At 51.2% G+C, this 19,433-nt stretch overlaps 2 protein-coding genes across 2 annotated transcripts; both read right to left on the reverse strand.

Moving 5' to 3' along the window:
- Positions 1-8,289: 8,289 nt before the first annotated feature.
- LOC100898949 (uncharacterized) lies at positions 8,290-12,052 on the reverse strand. Its single transcript, XM_003747710.2, has 11 exons — positions 12,007-12,052; positions 11,700-11,933; positions 11,408-11,565; positions 11,108-11,321; positions 10,843-11,017; positions 10,125-10,203; positions 9,808-9,975; positions 9,515-9,683; positions 9,228-9,386; positions 8,996-9,143; positions 8,290-8,906 (listed from the first exon to the last, which is right to left on the reverse strand). Exons 2-11 carry the CDS (start codon positions 11,923-11,925, stop codon positions 8,528-8,530), a joined length of 1,875 nt encoding a protein of 624 aa, XP_003747758.1. The 5' UTR covers positions 11,926-11,933; positions 12,007-12,052; the 3' UTR covers positions 8,290-8,527.
- A 2,358-nt stretch (positions 12,053-14,410) lies between these two features.
- On the reverse strand, positions 14,411-17,001 carry LOC100899093 (gastrula zinc finger protein XlCGF52.1-like). Its single transcript, XM_003747711.2, has 2 exons — positions 16,304-17,001; positions 14,411-14,936 (listed from the first exon to the last, which is right to left on the reverse strand). The coding sequence occupies exons 1-2, from the start codon at positions 16,999-17,001 to the stop codon at positions 14,411-14,413; spliced, it is 1,224 nt and encodes a 407-aa protein (XP_003747759.2).
- Positions 17,002-19,433: the final 2,432 nt, after the last annotated feature.

Genomic DNA, 19,433 nt, shown 5'->3' on the forward strand with positions numbered 1-19,433 from the left:
TTGAAGTCGTTCCCGGAGCGCGTCATTGAGTTTTGGCTGCGCTACGTATTCTCCGACAAAGTCGGGAACATGAAAACCTTTCAATTCACTGATTACGCCATCGTATTTTTTTATGGAGGAGAATTTCTTGAAAAAAGTCTCCGCCTCAACCGCATCAGGGGCTCGTTTCGGGTCAACGGATCCTGCTCGTTTTTCCGTGCGGACGGGCTTCGGAAGCGCCTCGATTTTGTCCGGACTCGACAATGTGCGGCTCTTCTCCGTGGATAAGCGGTCGACCAAATCAACCACATTTGAATCGTTGACGAACGCCTGCTGACCGAAGTTCGTCTCGCCTCGCGACTGAGCACACATGGGCGTGGAGTCCTCTTGTATGAAAACCATGACGTTACCAATCGGCTGGCCGGGAGTCGGCTTCTCCCCTCTCTTGTGGAGCTCGAATTCCAAGTTGTCGCTCGTTTCGAGATCGGTCTGTGATGCAAATTGGAAATCCTCATTCTTGCTGGCCTGGAAAAGTTGGCCCTCGAATGAGCTCTGGCCGAAAACCTCAGTTCCATTTTGGGCGCCGAAATGAAAGTTGAAGTTCTGTTGGCGATATTCGGGCAGTGACTGCTCCGGCGTTGCTTTGTCAGGCGGGAAAGACATTTGACCGGCGTGGGTCACCGGTATCTCGAGGGAAGAGAATGACGAGCATGTAGTCTGATCCAAGTTTGACATCCTGTAAATGCATTCTTCGTGAGATATTGTCCGAAAATCCGCCGATATAAGGGTTTGGTTTCGGAGTTCGTCCTTTCGCATATTTCAGTTGGAGCTTCGGGCTCGACGATATTGAGCAGCGAATGAGATAGATCCGGTAGATTTCGCTCATATGGCAATGCATCGGCTATTTCGTTGAAAGATAAATTCATAGCTCCATAGCTCGCGATCTCCGGAATGATCAGGGCGATGAGCAGCTTTCCCTCCGGTGAACAAGCTCAAAGAGTCTGGATTAGCCTCCGCATTCAGGACGAGCTGCTGGCTTCCAATGGATGTGAAAAAAAAGGTTTCGAGATTTTTCAGCCCATTCTGCTGCGGTCGATCTATGCCCGGGCCGATTTCACTGATTTCCGCCTCTTCGACCCCGGAGATGTCCGAGTCCGAAGCTGACAAACCCGCATTATTCCCGTGCCACTGAAGTGCGCGTAAACTTCACGTTGCGGGCTACTGGAGCGCGGTAGTTTGTTTTCTGCGGCCGAACATTGGCCGTGTGACTCTCCTCTCTACTAAGGAGCTTACCTCACACACCGTGAGCCGTGAGGGCTACAGCGCCTCGATTATTCGATCCTCGGAACGATTCCTTGATCCGCTCATGGATGAGCTCGAGAAGCTCCGTCTCGGGATTTTCGGAGGGGTAACACGCCGATGTTTCAAAGTGAATTTCCGTTCGAATAAGTTTCGTGCACGGCGTCGCTCCTCTATAGCACTCTGGGTTTACTGCGAGGGCTCCACTCGAGAGCGACCATAGAAGCTTCGCTCCGACGTACGGCTGCCTCCGGCTCCGTAGCGTCGGACCGGAGCGGAGCGATGAGAATGTCGCGATCCTCATTATTCTGTTCACTCTGGCTCATGCTTATGCATCGACGAAAATTGGATGATCTTTGCTGCACGGGCAATTGAGGTCATAGCGTTATTGAATCGAGACCTTCTATGCCGCGCTGCGGACGAGCTCTGCGTGCGTCTCTCTCGTCACTCATGAGCAGTAGAGGTGGAAGAAAATCACGGATAGTGATACCCCAGCAATTCTGAGGTGACTACCCGGAGAGAGTCAATGCCGCGAATTCGGGGAGCAATCGCCGCAAAAAATTAACACCTCTTCTCATGATTAGCCATAGCAGCGACGAGATCGTAAGGGACGATTCTTCAAGCGTCCGACATCGGAATTTGGTAACATCGGACCAAGGCTCAGCTAGGGACTCAATCCCGGAGCTGTTCTGGAGAATCATTCGAGCACTAGATTAAGTCCAAACGATGAATGCAGGAAGGAAGGAATAGGTAGAGCAATCCGAGATGAGCCGCGATATTTCCATGGTCCGGAACCGATTTAGGCGGAGGACAATGGTTGCGGTACATGCCTCGCTCTCCCACATGGAAGAGCTCAATGAGGTAGTCGTCGCGACTCGAGTCTACATGACCATACACGACCATCGACACTGCTCATGGACTGAGGAACTGTGGAGCAGCATTGTCCAGCCAAACGCTGTCAATTGTGCCTGCAGATCATCGTCCTGCTCTGCTTCGATTCTCGATCTCCCTCTTCGTCCCAAACCCTTCGTCGATTCTTCGGAAATGAGCCACGAATTTCTGAGCCGACACCAGGCCGATTGATGATCGAGACTTGGAGCCCGCGTGACGTGCGGCGGAGGGACGGCTCGCCGGAGATGAGGTAAGCCGCAGCCGGACATCATTCCTTGGGTGAAAAACGGAAACAGGCGAAGCCCCGGACCCTCCGCAGTGACTCGAGCTGAGCAGGTCTTCCGGAGGTCTGTCCTACCTCGCCCAAGGAAGAAAAGCAGCATTTCTCGAGAACTCGGATTCGGGTTACGATTTTCGAGGACACGCTCAGTGTCACATTGTCCTTCGGTTCGGGATGCGTATCCGAGCAGAGAACCTATGGATGAGATCCAAAAACAACTTATGTCTGGTCATGGGGTCACCCCGAATAATCGACGGACCGTCTCTCGGCGGCTCTCGGAGAAAAACTTTTATTTAAGAGCTCGAATCGATCAAACCACTTACTCGCATAGCTTATGAAATCTTATGAACTTATGAAATTATACAAGAAGCTGAGTACCAAGCTCAGGACCTTTTATCATCGCCTACAAAGCCTTCGATGATTGTCTCCGCAATTTCTTTGGAGTCTCTGTCCCAGAGCGCGTCTAGTGCGTTCTCGAACGACCCTCGACCACTCTCAGTCACCATTTCGATTATGAATTCCTCCAGAGACACATCGTCCATATTCTGCGTGAGCTGACAAATGTGATAGAAGACAACCTCGTTCACCACGGTCTCGACACTATCCGAATTCGGGCCCAACGGCTGCATGAAGAGTCTGTGCAGACATCTTCCAAAGAACATGACGCTGTGCAGCTGCGCAAGGGGGTGCATACAGGCAAAAGATCCGGGTAAATTCTTCACGCTCTCCGGCCGGAAGTCTACGGCCAGCCTTGCACAAAGTTCCGCGTCCAATCGCACTCTGTCGTCGAAGATATTGCTTGGCTTCCCGTACCTGAATGCGGACGAATTCGTTTCAGAATCAGATGCGACTCGATCGCGTCCTATGCTAACGGTATTTCACACTCACTTCCATTCCACAATGAGGGCTGTAAGAAGAACTCTCAGCAGATCTGCCCGCCGTATATCGTTCCCGGCAGCAAGCCAGTTAATCAAGATGGCTGTGATATACAAACGCTCATCCGAATCGATGCCCTTCCTTCGTTTTCTTTCAACACCTGAAGACACCACAGGATGACCCATATCAGTCACACCACGAATCACGATAATTTGGCCAAGAGATCCGACGGAAAAAGGACTTCTGCTCACCCATGCCCAGCAGGAAGAGGTCCCTACGCTCAGATTCAGACAGAGAATCCATCGATTTCAGCCCGGGCACCAAGAAATCTTCAGATTCTTCACCGGGGCTCCACATTTTCCACCTCGGCCGTCGCTTGACCTCTTGCAGATCCTCTGCTCTACGATCAAGCTCTGAGGAGGGATTTTCCGACTGAATTTCGCGCCAGGCATCATGAGGAATGGCCCGACGATGCAGGTGCAAGGATCCCTAGCCACAGCCGGGAAGTCCCTCAATATCGAGAGACTATTAATTACCTTCGACAAATATATCCTCATCGCTCTCCTCACAGTCCGCGAGGAGAACTCCGTAAATCAGCCGTCGAATGGATATCGTGCAGTCGTGGGCGGACTTCTTCTCAAAGTCCTCCACCAGCGACTTCAGATAGTGACGTCTATTGGTGAGCGTATCAAGCAAGTCCGGAACAAGCTTACACTGCGGAAGCAGGGTAGGTGTCGTTATTGATTTTATTCGCGATGATATTCAGATGTCAGAAAAGGTCACGCGGCTTCTGAGTGCCTCAGTGTGATATGTCGGAGCAGAAGGCAACCCTCGTACAACCTCGACTGTTATGAAGCTCAAGAACCATTGTGGAAGATGCTGGTGACAGAATTCTCCGGTTTCCACTTCATTTCGGATTTTTTCGAACACGTCGTGGGCTTCGATGGGGGGGTCTCGACGGAAAAGACGCTTCGCTTGGGTACGATGGTTCGGATACAGCTGCGAGAAATGTTCGTGGTTGAAGGTCACTCAATTCTATATAGGATCAGCATTTTTAGGTTTACGATATCGAACAATCTCGATCACCTGTCGGTATATTATATGCGAAGCATCATCGTAAGTGTTCTCGAGGAAGAACTGAAGTAATTTTAGCGGGCCGGATCTGCGGCAAAATGTGTTTTGGAGGAATAATCCGATCTTCAAACGTGAGCCAATCGTTCGGCGTATCGAAGGCCCTCCGTATTATTTGCAGATCGCTTGGAATTATGACAATCACGTACCTTCTATTCTTCGAAGAGAGTAACGCATGAATCCACTCCCTTCTCCCCGTCGGGTAGAAGGGAGCAGATCGATCAGCTTCTGGGAGGAAATGTTTTGAAAACTCCCCGAAAACGTCTTTGTTGTACAGAACGGTTATCCACATCCTGAGAGCGTGAGGATTAGGCGACTCGCCTGGGAGATATGGTCATAATTATTCATGCCCTCTTGCGTCGGACGGTTGGAACACAGGAATCGATTCAGAAAACTGACCGAGATTAATGAGATCGCGAAATCTCTGGAAACGGTAGATTCTAATGACGCAACTCGATCGCGGTCGACAGCCTCCCATCGCTCTCAGAGAGAGAGAAGAGGGAGGAGAAAAACCGCACGGTAGATCCTCCACGTAGAATTTGAGATTCCCCGAGATCAGAGTAGCATTGAAATACTTTGCATGTGAAATCATCTCGTCGGTGTAGTCACGCTTCGCAGAAACCTGGAACGAATCCGAATGAGACGCAAGCATTCACCAGCTAATCAATCATCCCTTGCCATGATTCTGTGGAGACGGGATCGACCTGAATCTTGCGGATCGCCATCGAATCCAACACGCGATGGAATATATCTGAGATAGCAGGGGACGCCGAGAATTCATGCCACGGATGTTGACCGGCCAACATTTCCAAGCGGTCCTGTCGATGTCTGCGGGCACGCTCCCATTTTTCGGACGCATCTGCGCATGAAACATACGGATCCTTTGTGTGAATGGAGCAAAGTGGGAGGCCAGAGGGGAATCGTATCCCACAAAACTCACCACTCGAAGGTCCGTCGAAGAAGACATGGGGGGTGATCTTCGCCTCAAGTAATTCATGGAAGTAATCCCTCACAGCTTGTGCGTACGATTGGAGGCTCGAGAGGGCGTTGCGGCGGTCCGCGAAGAAGTATTGAATGTTTGAACCGTCGATGACCACATGGCAATTCGAGAGCTGTTCGCAACTCGACAGGAAATCGTTCGTCGCGAAAATCGGGTAGAGGCCTGCCATCTCGACCCGCGTCCAAACACGCTGCTGCGGACGGTGGTTCTCCACCTGTAATTCCGAAGGATGACCTCTTAACGGCAGACGCATATTCCCCTCGCCGACTTCTCGACCGATCGCAAGCAGTCTCCCGCTTAATTATCCAACCTCTGATCCGACTTTCTTCGACATTCACGCATGAGAGTTTACGACTCCGCTCCCACAGTGCATCTCGATTGAATCGGCACTTCCCAGTTTCCACTGATCAGAGTCAGTTCGTGGGGATACGATCGAGTTGGTGACGTGATACGATAATCGTGATACAAAAATCGATAAATATCTCTCGGAGGTCAGTTATATGCCACTCTAGATTATAATAAGTGCATTTCATGTCAAGAATCGGATTATCATATCGAGCTCATACTGTACCCTAGAGTCGAAGCTCTCTATCCGATTCCTGAGAGGATGTTCCCTGGGTTCGGGAGCCTGGTTGTCCGGAAAACGTCTCTGAAATTGCAAATACTCGTGAAATTCGTGGGAAATACTGTCGGACAAGGTACCTGCACCGTGTCATCAGACTATTCGATGAGTCGGAGAGTTCCAAGGCCCCCGAAAAGATTAACACCTACTTCCTGGAGCAGCCACTCACGGTTCCACCACAATACGATCCACTCGGTGGAGTTTCCGATCTGGCGCTCGCCTGGAACGGTAGACTGAGGAAGTCCACGTTCACTATGCTGTCGTCGGCTCTCCACACCGCGATGCAGCGTCTTCTCCAAGGGACGGGCGACTGGGAGAGAACGTTGATATCGAATCGTCACCAATATTCTCTCTGCTTCCCCCAATCTGCTATGATATTGATGCTCCCACTCCCGATTCCCTATCTTCTTGAGCCATCCCATCTGCTCCCACTTCTATTGGCGCTCTGCAGCCGCCCGCCGCTCTCTGCAGTATCGTCCAGAAGAGTCCCGTCTAGGAATCGGGGGAGAGACGGAGAAGCCGAGCAACTGCCCTCCACGGGAGAGCGGTGCTCCTTGCCGTCGATTGAGATCTGATCGACCAATTCGCATCACTTCTCTGATTATTCTCCGAATTCCAGAATGATCGAGGGACTCCCGTGCTCAAGTTCCCTCTTGGAGATAAGAAGTTCGCACGGTTCACGAACCTGCTCGGAGCGGAACTCCGCCGACGCTATCGATACGGCGCTGAACCTTCGGCTGAGGTCTCTCGAAAAAGGTAGTCATGTGCTTTCCGAGAAGGAAAGTCGCATACGGAGCTTTGGTTCATCAGCGCGAAAGGTGGGACGTGCTCTCAGAGCTGTCGTGGCGAACTGGTCACCGTGCCAGACTGACTTACAGTAGCGAACAAAAATTTCCGGACAGACCGCGACTACGCTGCGGACGCGACTTCCAACGTGCACAAAGAGAGAGACCGTACTAGGGAATCGTCTGAGCGGTGACGAAGCCGATTGGTTGGTTCAAAACAGCAGAGCCCGCCATTGAATTACTGACGATAGCCGCGCTCACTCCCTCTCATTACTCGTCTCATAAGTCACAAGTCATCGTTACCGTTAACGGTCAGCACCTACGTTTACTTCTCCAGACAAAACAATTTTTGAATCTTTAACTCGTAAATAAGTCACCGCTCACTCAGACGATTCCCAATTCCCATGTACGGTCTCTCTCTCTCTATGTGCAAGTTGGAAGTCGCGTCCGCAGCGAAATCGCGGTCTGTCCGGAAATTTTTGTTCGCTACTGTATATGAGAGGGAAGTCAGAGACAAAGACTCTCCGTCGATAAAAAATTCAATTTTCGGATTCGCTAAGGTCGAGGAGCTCCGGAAGATTCTTCGCTCAACCACCAGCGGCAGAGCATGAGCAGATAATGATTTCACCATTCACCACCCTCGATTTCAATTATCGTGTAAGCGTAGAGTGCCTTCGCTCCCGCAGCGCATGTCCTTATAGATACCGAATCGCTGCATAACACGGAAGCACCCATCCGAAGGAATGGATGGGGAGGAAAACCCTGATATCCCAAGAACATGGACCGAATTCTTTCATTATACGTCTGCCTCGAACAAGCGGGTCCTAGAGGCCACCAAACCGGCTCATATGTAAGCACACATCTTCAAACGCCCCAAGCGGAGAGCTCCTATCGGCGGGCGCTCAGGAGTAGAGGGTTTTCTCGCGTGACCATCCCTCGATGCGCTAGGCAGATGACAGGCGGTATTCCGGCTTGCGATGATTGTATTCCGGTGGTTGTGAGCATTCGCCACGGGTAAATCACTCAGTCAGTAAAGGCGAGCTTCAGAGCATGAGGCTCCTGGGGCAGCGTAGGAGGAGAGGCCATTATGATTCGAAGACGGTCTGTGATTCCTCCGAGGCTCCTATCGAAGAAAAGGTCCCATTGGAAGATTCAAGCTGTACCGACTGGGCTCTCCAATCGGCGATGTACATGCTCGCAGGCTCGCAGGCAAAGGGAGATACTGTTGTGAGTGTTAATGACTTCACCCGAGCAGTCTGAGAGGATCACTCGGGTCCACAAGATCCGACGGGGAACAATAAGAGCTGAGTCAATACCTATGTTTTTATTCTGGGCGTTATTCAACATTTTAAAATACAACGAGTTTGGAGAGAGAATATGCGGGAGTGCTGCTGGAAATTATGGAGTTTCTCACTACCAATGATCGTGACTCTCGTTCGCGAGGCAGGCCCGGAGCGAAATGACCAAGGGAGCCGATCGCGTGGGTGAGAACCGGACGGATCTCGGAGCGGACTCTCTCAATTCACCGTGTGGTAATTTTATTGTCTCGGATATATCGAGTCATCGCGAGCGTGCTCGAAGGCATCTATACAATGAATCTAGTTGGGACAACGTCTTCCGAATGCCGGAGCAAGCGGCCTCGATTGGCTCGGCCCTCGATAATCCTATCGATGGTCCCGATTCCAGATCATTTCCAGGCTTCTCTCAAATATTTTGTGGCAGCTCTTTTCCACCATAGCTAGGACGAATCGTTCTAATTTGGCGGCTCCGAAATCTTTTGTCCGCTGGCAGATATGATAGAAGACCACTTCACTAGTTATTCTCTGGATGCTATCGGATTCAGCGCCGAGAGGCTGCATGAAAAGCTTGTGTAAGATTGCCGCAAAGAGCGTGACGCTCTGCAATTGAGCTAACGGATGCATACAAGCGAAGGATCCATATTGGCTGATTGAACACCCAGGATGGAACTCCATGCCTAGGTGGAGCATAGCTTCATTGTTCAGCTCGACCGGATCTTGGAATACCTCGCTCGATTTTCTGTATCTGAAACATTCGAGAGCTTTATTAACATCTCTCGCGTTGAGGAATAAGTACCATCGACGGGAATGATGACAAGCGTTGTCTGAACCCACTTCCACTCAATAAGGAGAACCGTCAGTAGAACTCTCAAGAGATCCGTTTTCGTGATATCGGCCCCGTACGCAATCCAGAACTTCAGAACAGCCGTCACGTAGACAGATGCGTGCGTTTGATCCGAGCGAGGCCATCTCTCCCCGAGTCCTGGAACGGGGGTCGTTCGAGAGTAGCGAAATGCATTCTTATGAGAAGTTCTAGAGGGAACGAGCAATTCATCACTATCCCTACCCATGCTCATCAGAAAGAGTCGTAGGCGCTCCGATCCGGGGAGGTTCTCCATCTCGTCCAAACGAGGCAGGGCATGACATACGGATCGCTCTGCGTCCCATAGGGTCCATAGTGGAGTTCGTTGCGTCTCTTGAATCCGCAGCTCCGATCTATCGATTTCTGGAATGATTCCCAACGAATTTTCCAATGCTGTCAGTCATCGGCGCGACGGAGGCCCTGAAGCCATGGGAGAACACACAAGCTTCCTATTCTATGGCCTCGCGCTGAGAATTCGGTGTTCGACCTACCGGATATCGCTATGCCTCTATCGCCGTGGTCACATGCCGGGTACAAAAGTCCGTAAATGATCCGTCGCAGGAGGAGCGAACTGTTATGGGCAGATTCCCTTTCGAAGTCTTCCACTTGACACATGAGGTAGAGCGTTCGATCAGTCAGGGTATCTGGGAGAATTCCGCACTGAGGACAGAGACTGCCAACGATCAGCAATGTCCTAGCAGCTCGGGAATAGAAAACGAGATCGGCCATGAGCCGCGGCGGGACCCTGGCGATTCGTCCGAATTTAATGATTCTTGTAACTCACGCCAGCTAATTCGCGGCGGAGCAACCATCGGGGTAGGTGCTTGTCGCAGTGGGTTCCCTGCTCTATCTGCTCTTCGAGTCGTTCGAGTACGTTACAGGCTTCGATGCTTTGACTTTGTATGTCCTGATGCAGAAGGAGGATCGCCATCTCGTGGCAAGCCGGGGATAACTGAGGTACATGAAAATGAACGAGGCTGAGATTCAAAGCGGGAGGCTCAGACGACATGGAGAGCCGACATGATTCTCCCAGGAAGAATTCTGGAGAATGATGTGGAAAAAAATCGGTCACGATGCTCTTACATCCGCCTCTAGACTGACCTGTGACAGGACAATACTCTGTGCGTTTTCTGCCGTATTCTCGAGGAAGAATTGAAGGAGGTCTATGTGAGACCGCTTCCTGTCGGGAATAATACATCTCCGTTGTTTGAATATCGAATCGGATATCGAACATCGAGGAATGACGTGGTCTCGGATCATTCCGCATTTTGCTCCCGGCTGAGATCAACCTCGAGCCTCAGAATCATATCCGTTGGTAGGATTCCGATCAGAACTCGAATTTCAAATAGCGGAAGGAAAGAGATTTTTTATGGGCGTGACACGATCGCCGTATTGGGGGAATCGAGAGAGAGTTCGGAAGAATTCTTGAGGATTCGCTGGGAGGGAGTCCACAGGAGAGTGATGGCATCTTGGGTTCTGACATCGGTGGCCCGGACCCGTGGCCAGGACAGTGCGAGAACATGCAGAGGATAGCCCGTGACATTTCTCGTCAGTCCATGGTTCGAGGAGAGCAAAACTTCTCAAAACGAGGTCACCGCAGCTGGCATTGAACCGATGCCAATGTGGTCGCCGAATATTGAAACATATCGATCCAGCCTTCGTCGATTCTCTTTTCGTACACCGAAGCCTTAGACGCTGCGCTATTCAGACAAGGCCAGTACGTTTAGTGATTCTGCTCATCATGATAAGTATTGCACCCTCCGACTCCTGCTGCTGAAGCGAAGCCGCCGGAGAAATCCGAGAAAGATGGGAGACAAACCTTTGGAATATTTCCTCAGGGAAACTTCGTCGTAAAGAACTACTTGATTTCGGATAGAATTTCGGGAGTCCTCTTGGAAATCTCTTGAAAAAGTGTATCGTGAAGGGTTCGAAGATATCTCGATTGAACAAGACGGTTCCCCACATAGTTATTGCGTGAGGATTCCTCGACGAATCTGTAAGCAAGTTCGAGTACGTGAAGATCCATTCGATCCGTCTCAATATGGAAGCAGTTTCGGAGCTTATGGAAATATTCCGCCACTGACCGAGTTCGACTCCAGCACATAAAGAATCATAGTGAAAGACCCTCATCGTACATCTCAGCATCGGCGCGAAATCTACGAGCGCTGTTGCAGAAGGACAGACGACACCCATCGGTATGTCCTTCAGAAACAGTCTCGTGTTTCCTGAGATCACGAAGGCGTTCATGAACTTTGCGTGGGACGTGATTTCATCCAAGTAATCGCGGCCAGCTGGGACCTAGGGAAGGAATCCTCAATCGTCAGACATTCTCGAAACCGGGTCGCTCCAGCGACTGAGCTCCGTGACAAATCTCGTTCGCTCACCTGTATTGAACGAATGCCCAATGAGTTGAGTACCCCGCGGAAAACCTCCCCGGTACCAATCGGAGATGCTTGATCAAATTCAGCACATGGCGTATAGAGCAAGCGATGAAAATTTTTGATCTGGCTTCGCAAGAGCCGCTCCTGTTTGCGTCGATCGTCTGAAGTCGAAAGAGAAGTATCGGAGACAGCTCGAATGGTGGAAGCACAGATCAAGCAACGAGATCCGGGGGACAGCGAAAGACCCTACGAGATCCGGGGGACAGCGAAAGACCCTACGAGATGTGAAACTTACTCAGAGGCCCCTTGAAGAAAACATGTGGAACGATCCTAGAGTTGAGTAAATAGCGGAAATACTTCCTGACGGATTCTTCATAGCCAGGAAGATTCGACAGTTTATGATTCCTATGCAGGAAGTAGTACTGGAGGTTCGATCCATCGACGACCACATGGCGATCCGATAGTTCTTCGAGCCTGCACAGGCAATCGTTCTCGGCCATCAGAATGTACAGACCGGCCATGCCTATGGCTGCAAGGAGAAGACTCTAAATTCCTCGATTCCATCGATTTCCCGCAATCACCTCCCTCGAGAGAGGCTGTACCTGAGATCTTAGGCTAAGAATCTCGGTACAGTGGGGTCCTGGTTAAGGACCTCGCTCGGTTCCGTGGAAAGGTTCGTTGTGCGGAAAGTTCGTTAGGCGGAGCCACAATTGGAATTGGCCTCAATGGGAAAACAGGCATCTAGATTGCACCGTGCTTCTAGGTCGACGCGCTAGCAGAGAAAACCAGAGAATCCGTAAGTCCCTGGACCTGTGAGATCCGCTTCGATTGTCTGCAGAGAAAGTTCGTTAGGTTCTTAATTGGTTCGTAATGCGGGTCAGCGGGGTCAATCCGGGAAGGTTCATTATCCGTAACGTCCGTTTCCCGAGGCTTTCGTTATCCGGGACCCCACTAGACATTAGTAAGAGTCGCTCTGTCAATTTGATTTTCAGCTTTGACTTTCTGCGATTCTCCGGAGCCGATTCCGGCTATCGGCAATCAGATCTGATTTTCGGTGATCGACCATCTGAGCCTCTTGCTGAGCTGTCGGGCGGGCGCGATTCGATTTTCACGACACGTCGTCGAAATGCAGCGGGGGCGTACCGTGCTGAGGTGCCGCTCCGCGTCCAGAGTTTCCCTGTGGCGGTCAGGAAAGTTCGACAGCTGGGGATACGATTGCCGAAACTCTCGGGCTGACCCACCATTAAATCGTCAGATGGGAGCCCTAGCGTGAAAAGGAGTCGGATCAGATTTACGGCACGAGACTTCGAATAGATCAGCAGCGTTGAACATGGCGAGCTCCTGAAGATACTCGAGTCAGGATGGATATTCGGCGGGCAGGAGGAGGCACTCGATGTGCCCCCCGAGCTTCTAAATTAAACCTACGGAGGATAGTTCAGCGGGATGGCAGGCGAGCTTGAACTCTTCAACTACACCTCACAGCGCCGAGTGTTGATGAGATATCTCCGTCCGGTAAGTACACGTAGGCTAACAGAGAAACTGGCGGCGCGATCGAGACAAGGTCCAGAGGCTTGGCTGTTCCCTCCGTGGTGGCGAGAAGGTGTCTGCCTTTCGAGCGATTGTCTGCGGTTAACGGAATGGAGACTCGTACCAGAATTGGTGAACTCCTGGGAAGGCGGGAATCTTTATGATTTCGAAATTGGTCGAAGCCGCCCAATGATACGATTTCGGCTCTCTCCTAAGCATCGCGAATTCACCGATGGTGATTGTTGATTGACGGAAAGATTACATGTACCGCCCGCATGGTCTGTTCACCTAATCTGTTCTGGAAATTTCGATTGTCAAGGATGATGAATGATATGCAAATATAGAAGATTCGTATCGAGCGAACGGGGAGTGCTCTATGCCCTCGAGGACCGGTGGCGCTCTATGGTGATGAGTTCTCTTCTGGAAGCTTCCTGGCTTCAATCGCAAATGAAGGAACGTCCCACATATCGCAACTCGGATTCATCGCGGACTCCTTGTGTTCCTCAAGTTCCGAAAAAATGCTGCCTCATCGAATCCTCGGTCTCATCTTCATGAGGCTTCTCAGCCCCAGCAGCCCTGATGCATCATAAGACAGATAAGGATCTTGATCCTCCCCATCTCCGTATCTAGCCTCGAGCTTTGAATATGGATACGAAACATCGTCCTCTTTTGAGGTCACACCTCACATCACATGTTGCACAGGGAATTCGATTCCGATTCGGAGGTCCTTAGTGAGAAACCATTCGATTGAAGCTCGCGCCGCGCCGCCTACATAGGATCTCCCAGACTGTGGCGTACAAGCGGACCAGTTGACTCGGCATCGCGTGGGTCTCGGAGAGCCTTCGGGCTAGTTGAGCATCCGCCGATACACCAGATGGGAATGGAGGTGGCTAGAAACAACCCGAATGGAAGAGAAATTATGTCATCGCGACAGAGCTGATTCACGGGCCATCGAGTTTAGATGGGCATCGAGCAAACGAAACTCGCCTAAGACTTATGTAGCACTTGTGGACGACGACATCGCAACGCAAATCAACGACCATCTGCGGTGGAACACTCCAAGAAGCCCAGGCTGGGAGGAATAGGTTCTGCGCATCCAAGAGGAAGCTTTCGAATTCGCCTAAGCTTGAGCACACCGGCCGAAAAAATCAAGGAAGGAGGATTCCCACGGCCGGACTATGAATGCCTGAGTAATGCGACGGTAGCACTGTCGCGAAAATTATACAGCATCGAGCTTCGATCACATGAATGAATCGAGACTTTGCATGAGCGGTCTGGGTATCGGTTCCATTTATTCCATTTATTTATTCATTTGATTCGTAGCCTATACATCCAATCCAGGCATTCGCCAGTAGGTAATCACCGCTCCGCTCTCGTCACAAAATTATAATTCATAATGGTTCGAAAGACAAAATCTGAGCAGACAGGGGTTCAACTCCATCATCTTCGTCGACTCGCTTCCTTTCATGGGCCCCAAACTTAGCTGTGTTGCTTCTTCTCGTGAGCTCTCATATTATATTTGCTTGCGAAAGGCTTCGAGCAAATCCCACATTTGTATGGCTTCAAACCGGCATGCGCACGCTCATGAGTTCTCAAGCTGCTGGAGTGACCGAAACGTCGTCCGCAAAGAGCACACTCGTAAGGCTTCACTCCTGTGTGTACTCTCTCGTGCCGAGACAACGTGGAAGGGTGCCTGAAAGAATCACCGCACCGAGAACATTTGTATGGTTTTTCTCCGGTGTGTGATCTCAGATGTCCGATGAGCTGTCCCCTCTGAATGAACGATCTCCCGCACTCATCGCACGCGAATGGCTTCTCCCCAGTGTGGATACGTCTATGTATCGCCAGTTTGGACGAGGTCGCGAACTTCGAGGAGCATTCAGAACAGGCGAAAGGTCTTTCGCCTGTGTGGGAACGCTCATGCTCTAGGCGATTGCAAAGTGCGGTGAAACGAGCAGGACATGCATAGCAAGAAGGGTCTTGCTCCGCTGTGCACGCGAGCATGCTGCCGGAGTTCGTTCACAGTGCAAAATTGTTTCTCACAGCTCCCGCAAGCGTGTGCTTTCACTCCTTCGTGTCGGAGTAAGTGGATCTTCAAGGTTCTCTTCAGCAAAATTTTCTCACAGTGATTGATGGGGCACTTGATCTTCTCCTTCTTAGGACTCATGTTTGGACGCTTCCAATAATACACATTCGAAGGTTCCTTACACGGTCTGGAGCGCGTTCTACTGTATGTGTTGATATGGATGGAAATCAGAACCGCGCAACGTCTCCCATTCTCTTCCGAGCACCACGGCGACGGCGCGCTGATTTTGAAAAAATCTTGATGCGTGCGGCCGCAGGTTGGGTAAGGTTAGGCCACCGGATCGTGACCGAGGATCCGTCCCACAAATTTCGTTTCCCTGAAGAGATTACGACAGGCAAGACGCGGAGAAAATGTGTTCGTACGTCGGCGGAGATTCCCTGATGAGCTGAGGGTCTGTGGCAGGATTCCCGATGACGCTTTAGCCTTATTGAATCATCGTAAGCGAGCTCTCGGAGGCCTGGAGAAAACTGGCACTGAAGTGCCGGGCGCTTCCCACGTTTGACAGAAAAACGTTTCATCTCATTCGAAGATTTCTTACGGAGCCACGGTGTACGGGGACAGTCGTTCTCGGATGAAATTATGCGATTCATCAAGGCCATATTTCCGACATGTAAAATTTTTCCAAGCCGATTCAGCGAGAGATCAAGAGAACGTTTAATCCAAAAGGAGGCTGGGCATCGCTAGCCTCTACGGAGACTGTTGCCGGAGCCTTGATGCCCGGAGCGGACCGTCCCGCCACCACCGCCCCTCTCTCGCTACGCCTTCGCCTGCCAGCCCCGACCCCTGCTCGCACCGCGTCTTCCCGCGGAGAAAAGTGCCGTCGGTGCTCGATTTCAGGAAGGAGGGAAAGAAGCGAGCTTTCCCCGAAATCTTTTATTCTATCGTCATAATCCTATTACAGTAAAAGCTCTTACTACGAACACGAAGGGACCGACGAAACTGGTTCGTTGTACCGAGTTTGCGCTGTAACGAATGCCGCTCAACACTATCCGTATGACGAGCTGGCCAAAGCAGGAGAAATTCCTTGTTCGTTGTACCGAGAAATTCGTTGTAATGGGGGTCGTCATATCGAGCTTTTACTGTATGGTCGAGCTTCTTTCTTGAAGTGCTTGAATTTCATGTCGTTGAACATTCCCTCTACCGACCTTCCCACGACGCCGCCCCCACCAGCAGACGAGACCGAAAACGTTTATCCGCATCGTGAATCGAGTTCCGGCGTCTTGAATCGTTCAGACAGGAAGGCATCCCTATGGAATCGTCCGTTTCGTTCGGCTAGACGAACTCACGAGCGATTTCCGTCCTTGTGCTTCTTCTCGTGAGCCCGCATCACTTCTCTTCTCACATAAGTCTTAGGACAGAAACTGCACGAGAAGGGCTTCACTCCGGTGTGCGCGAGTTCGTGGCTCTTCAAACTGGCGGCGTGCGCGAAATTCTTGCCACAAGTTCGACACTCGAAAGGTTTCTCTCCAGTGTGCACCCGTTCGTGTATCTTGAGCACATTAGAACGCGAGAAGCGTTGGCCGCATTCATAGCATTCGTAGGGCTTTTCCCCAGTGTGAGATCTCCGATGAATGGCGAGTTCACCGCTCTGCACGAATCTTCTACCGCACTCGTCGCAAACGAAGGGTTTTTCGCCGGTGTGAATACGTCGGTGTATGGCGAGCCTCGATGAGGTCGGGAAACTTGCGGAGCACTCGAGACAGGAATGCGGCTTTTCGCCGCTATGGGAACGTTCGTGTTCGATGAGATTTGTTAAGGCGGTATACCGCGCCGGGCACTTTGAGCATTTATGTGGTTTCTCTCCGATGTGAGCTAAGCCGTGTTGTCGCAGTTCTTTTGTCGAGAAGAATTTTCTGGCGCATAGCTCACAAGCAAGAGACTTTTCCCCGTCATGCCGCTGCAGGTGGAGTTTCAAGTTAGCCTTCAAGACAACTTTCCCACACAGTTGACGGGGACACACAGTCGTTTGTCTACTCTTGCTCATTGCCGACTTTCTGAGACCTCTTCTGGCAGAGATGTCACACGACGTTTTGGAGATTGACGCTGTCAAATTGAGTCTCTAGCCAGACGGGGACTGGGGCAAACTCTGAAGCTGGAGGGGATCGATGTTGGAGCAGGCGAACCCTTTTCTTGGAGTTTCGTCCCACGGGAAGCGTCCGAGGGGATCCTGCTTGAGTGACGGGGGAGGACACCCCACGAAGATGAAGTCTACGGCTGTGAAGGCGCCAATGATGACTAGAATGATCCGAGCAGACTGTCTGATGCGAAGCGGGCGCTTCGCTCACCGCTCGACCTCAACTGCTCTTCACGAGCGCCCGCCAACTTCTGTCCTGTTCGAGGTCGACGACGTTGGAGGAGACATTCGAGTCATCTTACCGACTCTCGGAGAGACGGTGCCGGCCTATCGCACCGGCCCGGACTCCCGTGACTAGCACACGCGAGGTATCATCAATAGAATGGAGCTGCATCCCAACGTCCTTGCCCTGGTCCTCGTTGACGATGCAACGTTGACCGGCGAGTCCTGCCGAGCGGAAACATACAGCTGCATGACGGTGGACGCCCACGCGAAACGAAATCGTTCCTCTGGATTCTGCTTCCGAGACATGGACTCTTCTATTCGTTCAGTCGAAGACTCATTGATTCCTCTGATGAATTTTTCAAGTGGAGTCTTTGCGTTTCCATGGCTGTCGACTCAGGCCCGTTCTCCAAGTCACAACTGGGGTTCAGTATTCCGAAGCGGCTCTCGACTTTCGTTTCCCCCGTGCGCAACGTCGCACAATGGAACCGATCAGAAAGTTGTGGCGCAAGAAGAGATACCTCGGCTGCGGAGCTTGTTGTTTGGCAGCGATCATCCTGACTCGGACAAATCTCAATCGAGAAAGTCCGAAGCTGGACAGTCTCGGAAACGAGGTAGAGAAAACCTCCATGCATGGCGATCTCAGATCGTCGTACGAAGCCTCTGAGGCTGAGGAGAAGATCGTCGCTCTCGCCATGAATGCAGTCGAACAGGTCGCTCACGAGGGCAACATCCTCATTGAGCTCGTGGAGTGCCACCTCAGGACCTGGTTCAAAGTTTCACCACGCCTGGTTTTGACGAGAAACCTCGAGAACTTCATCCTGGACGATAGCTTCTCTCACGGTGCGAGGAGCCGAGGCGCGAACAGGGTGGTGTTCTTCTGCTACAATTACACGGGTCTACAACATTGGGGAGACCGTATGTTGAGCTGGGTACACACCTACTCGAAGGTTTTCCGGAGGAAAGACGCAACCGACTTGTTGATCGTGATAACCAAAGACTTTCACTCAACTTTGGACATCGAGACTCAATTGGAGAACGCACCGAACGATTTTAAAGAGGTTATCTACGTAAACACCTTCCGTTACGCTAGAACACCTCGAATCGTGGTCTGCGGCAGAAGGTCGGTGTTCGGCCTACCTTTCGGCAACAAGATGAATATGGAGAAGATGGAGCGGACGTCATCGATGCAGAAATGCATATCTGACTGGATGTCTCGCGATATCAGGAAAGCGTGTCCTCACTTGCCCACGAGAATGGAAAATCTTCGCCGAATGAAATACGAGGGACTTCACGACGGACAGAATATTCTGTCTGTTCATACAGATTTCGAACCATGCCTGAACATAAGTCTCCAATTCGGACTCTCTGACTTCCTCATGGACGATCTCCAGAGGCTCCCATCTTTTATGGACAATGACATTGTCTCATTTGCTTTTGACAAATATGTTCCCGTGTCCGAAATTCGTGGAAACGTGCTGAACACACTCAACTTGAGCATCATGACTTTCCTGGGAGCGTCAATCTGGCTGTTGAGTGGTACATCGTTCACCGAATCTTTCCTCGCGCTCCTCTGTGGACTCTCGACATCTGAAATGTGTTCCAGGAAACTGAAGCGACGCGTGCCGATCGCACTGTTCATATGGATTTCGGCGAATGTTTTCTTCACACTGATCCTGGTCGACGATATGACTTCAACGATCAGCGTACCGAGCGGGCCACGCCTCGCGGGACACCGGGATTGCTCAATATCTGATACGAGGAGTTTGCATCAGCGACAGGAATACAGTATTCAACCGACGAACGTCTTCTGGCGTCTTCTCCAGGGCCCGTCGTCCACTCCACGACGGAAGGAGGTGATCGTCTGTGGCTCAAGCTTTGAAGTACATCAAATCCGCTCCTTCTTCGGCTTCGGTAACATGTACCGGCTCTCAGTGGAGAAAAGCGATCGGAAATGGTTGCTCCTTCCCAATCCGTCCCAACGCTATGTCTTCCGTACAAAGTCGGGCCCGCACACGGCAAGGATGATAATTTCCCATTTGAGTAATGACGAGTGGAACCAATACGCGCTCGAAATGTTGAAATATGATCTTCTGAATGCGCCGTTCCGGAAGCTACAG

The sequence above is a fragment of the Galendromus occidentalis genome, unplaced genomic scaffold (genome assembly GCF_000255335.2).
Source record: "Galendromus occidentalis unplaced genomic scaffold, Mocc_1.1 scf7180000077524, whole genome shotgun sequence".
Classification (NCBI taxonomy): Eukaryota; Metazoa; Arthropoda; class Arachnida; order Mesostigmata; family Phytoseiidae; genus Galendromus; species Galendromus occidentalis.

Coding starts and splice junctions, on each gene's coding strand:
- LOC100898949 (XM_003747710.2), bottom strand. CDS start 11,925: ATGGCCGGTCTGTACATTCTGATGGCCGAGAACGATTGCCTGTGCAGG. Junction 11,322..11,407: donor TGGGCATTCGTTCAATACAG/GTGAGCGAACGA, acceptor TTCCTTCCCTAG/GTCCCAGCTGGCCGCGATTA. Junction 10,204..10,842: donor CCTGAGGAAATATTCCAAAG/GTTTGTCTCCCA, acceptor TATTCCCGACAG/GAAGCGGTCTCACATAGACC.
- LOC100899093 (XM_003747711.2), bottom strand. CDS start 17,001: ATGAGCAAGAGTAGACAAACGACTGTGTGTCCCCGTCAACTGTGTGGG. Junction 14,937..16,303: donor CACAAGGACGGAAATCGCTC/GTGAGTTCGTCT, acceptor GAACTCCGGCAG/CATGCTCGCGTGCACAGCGG.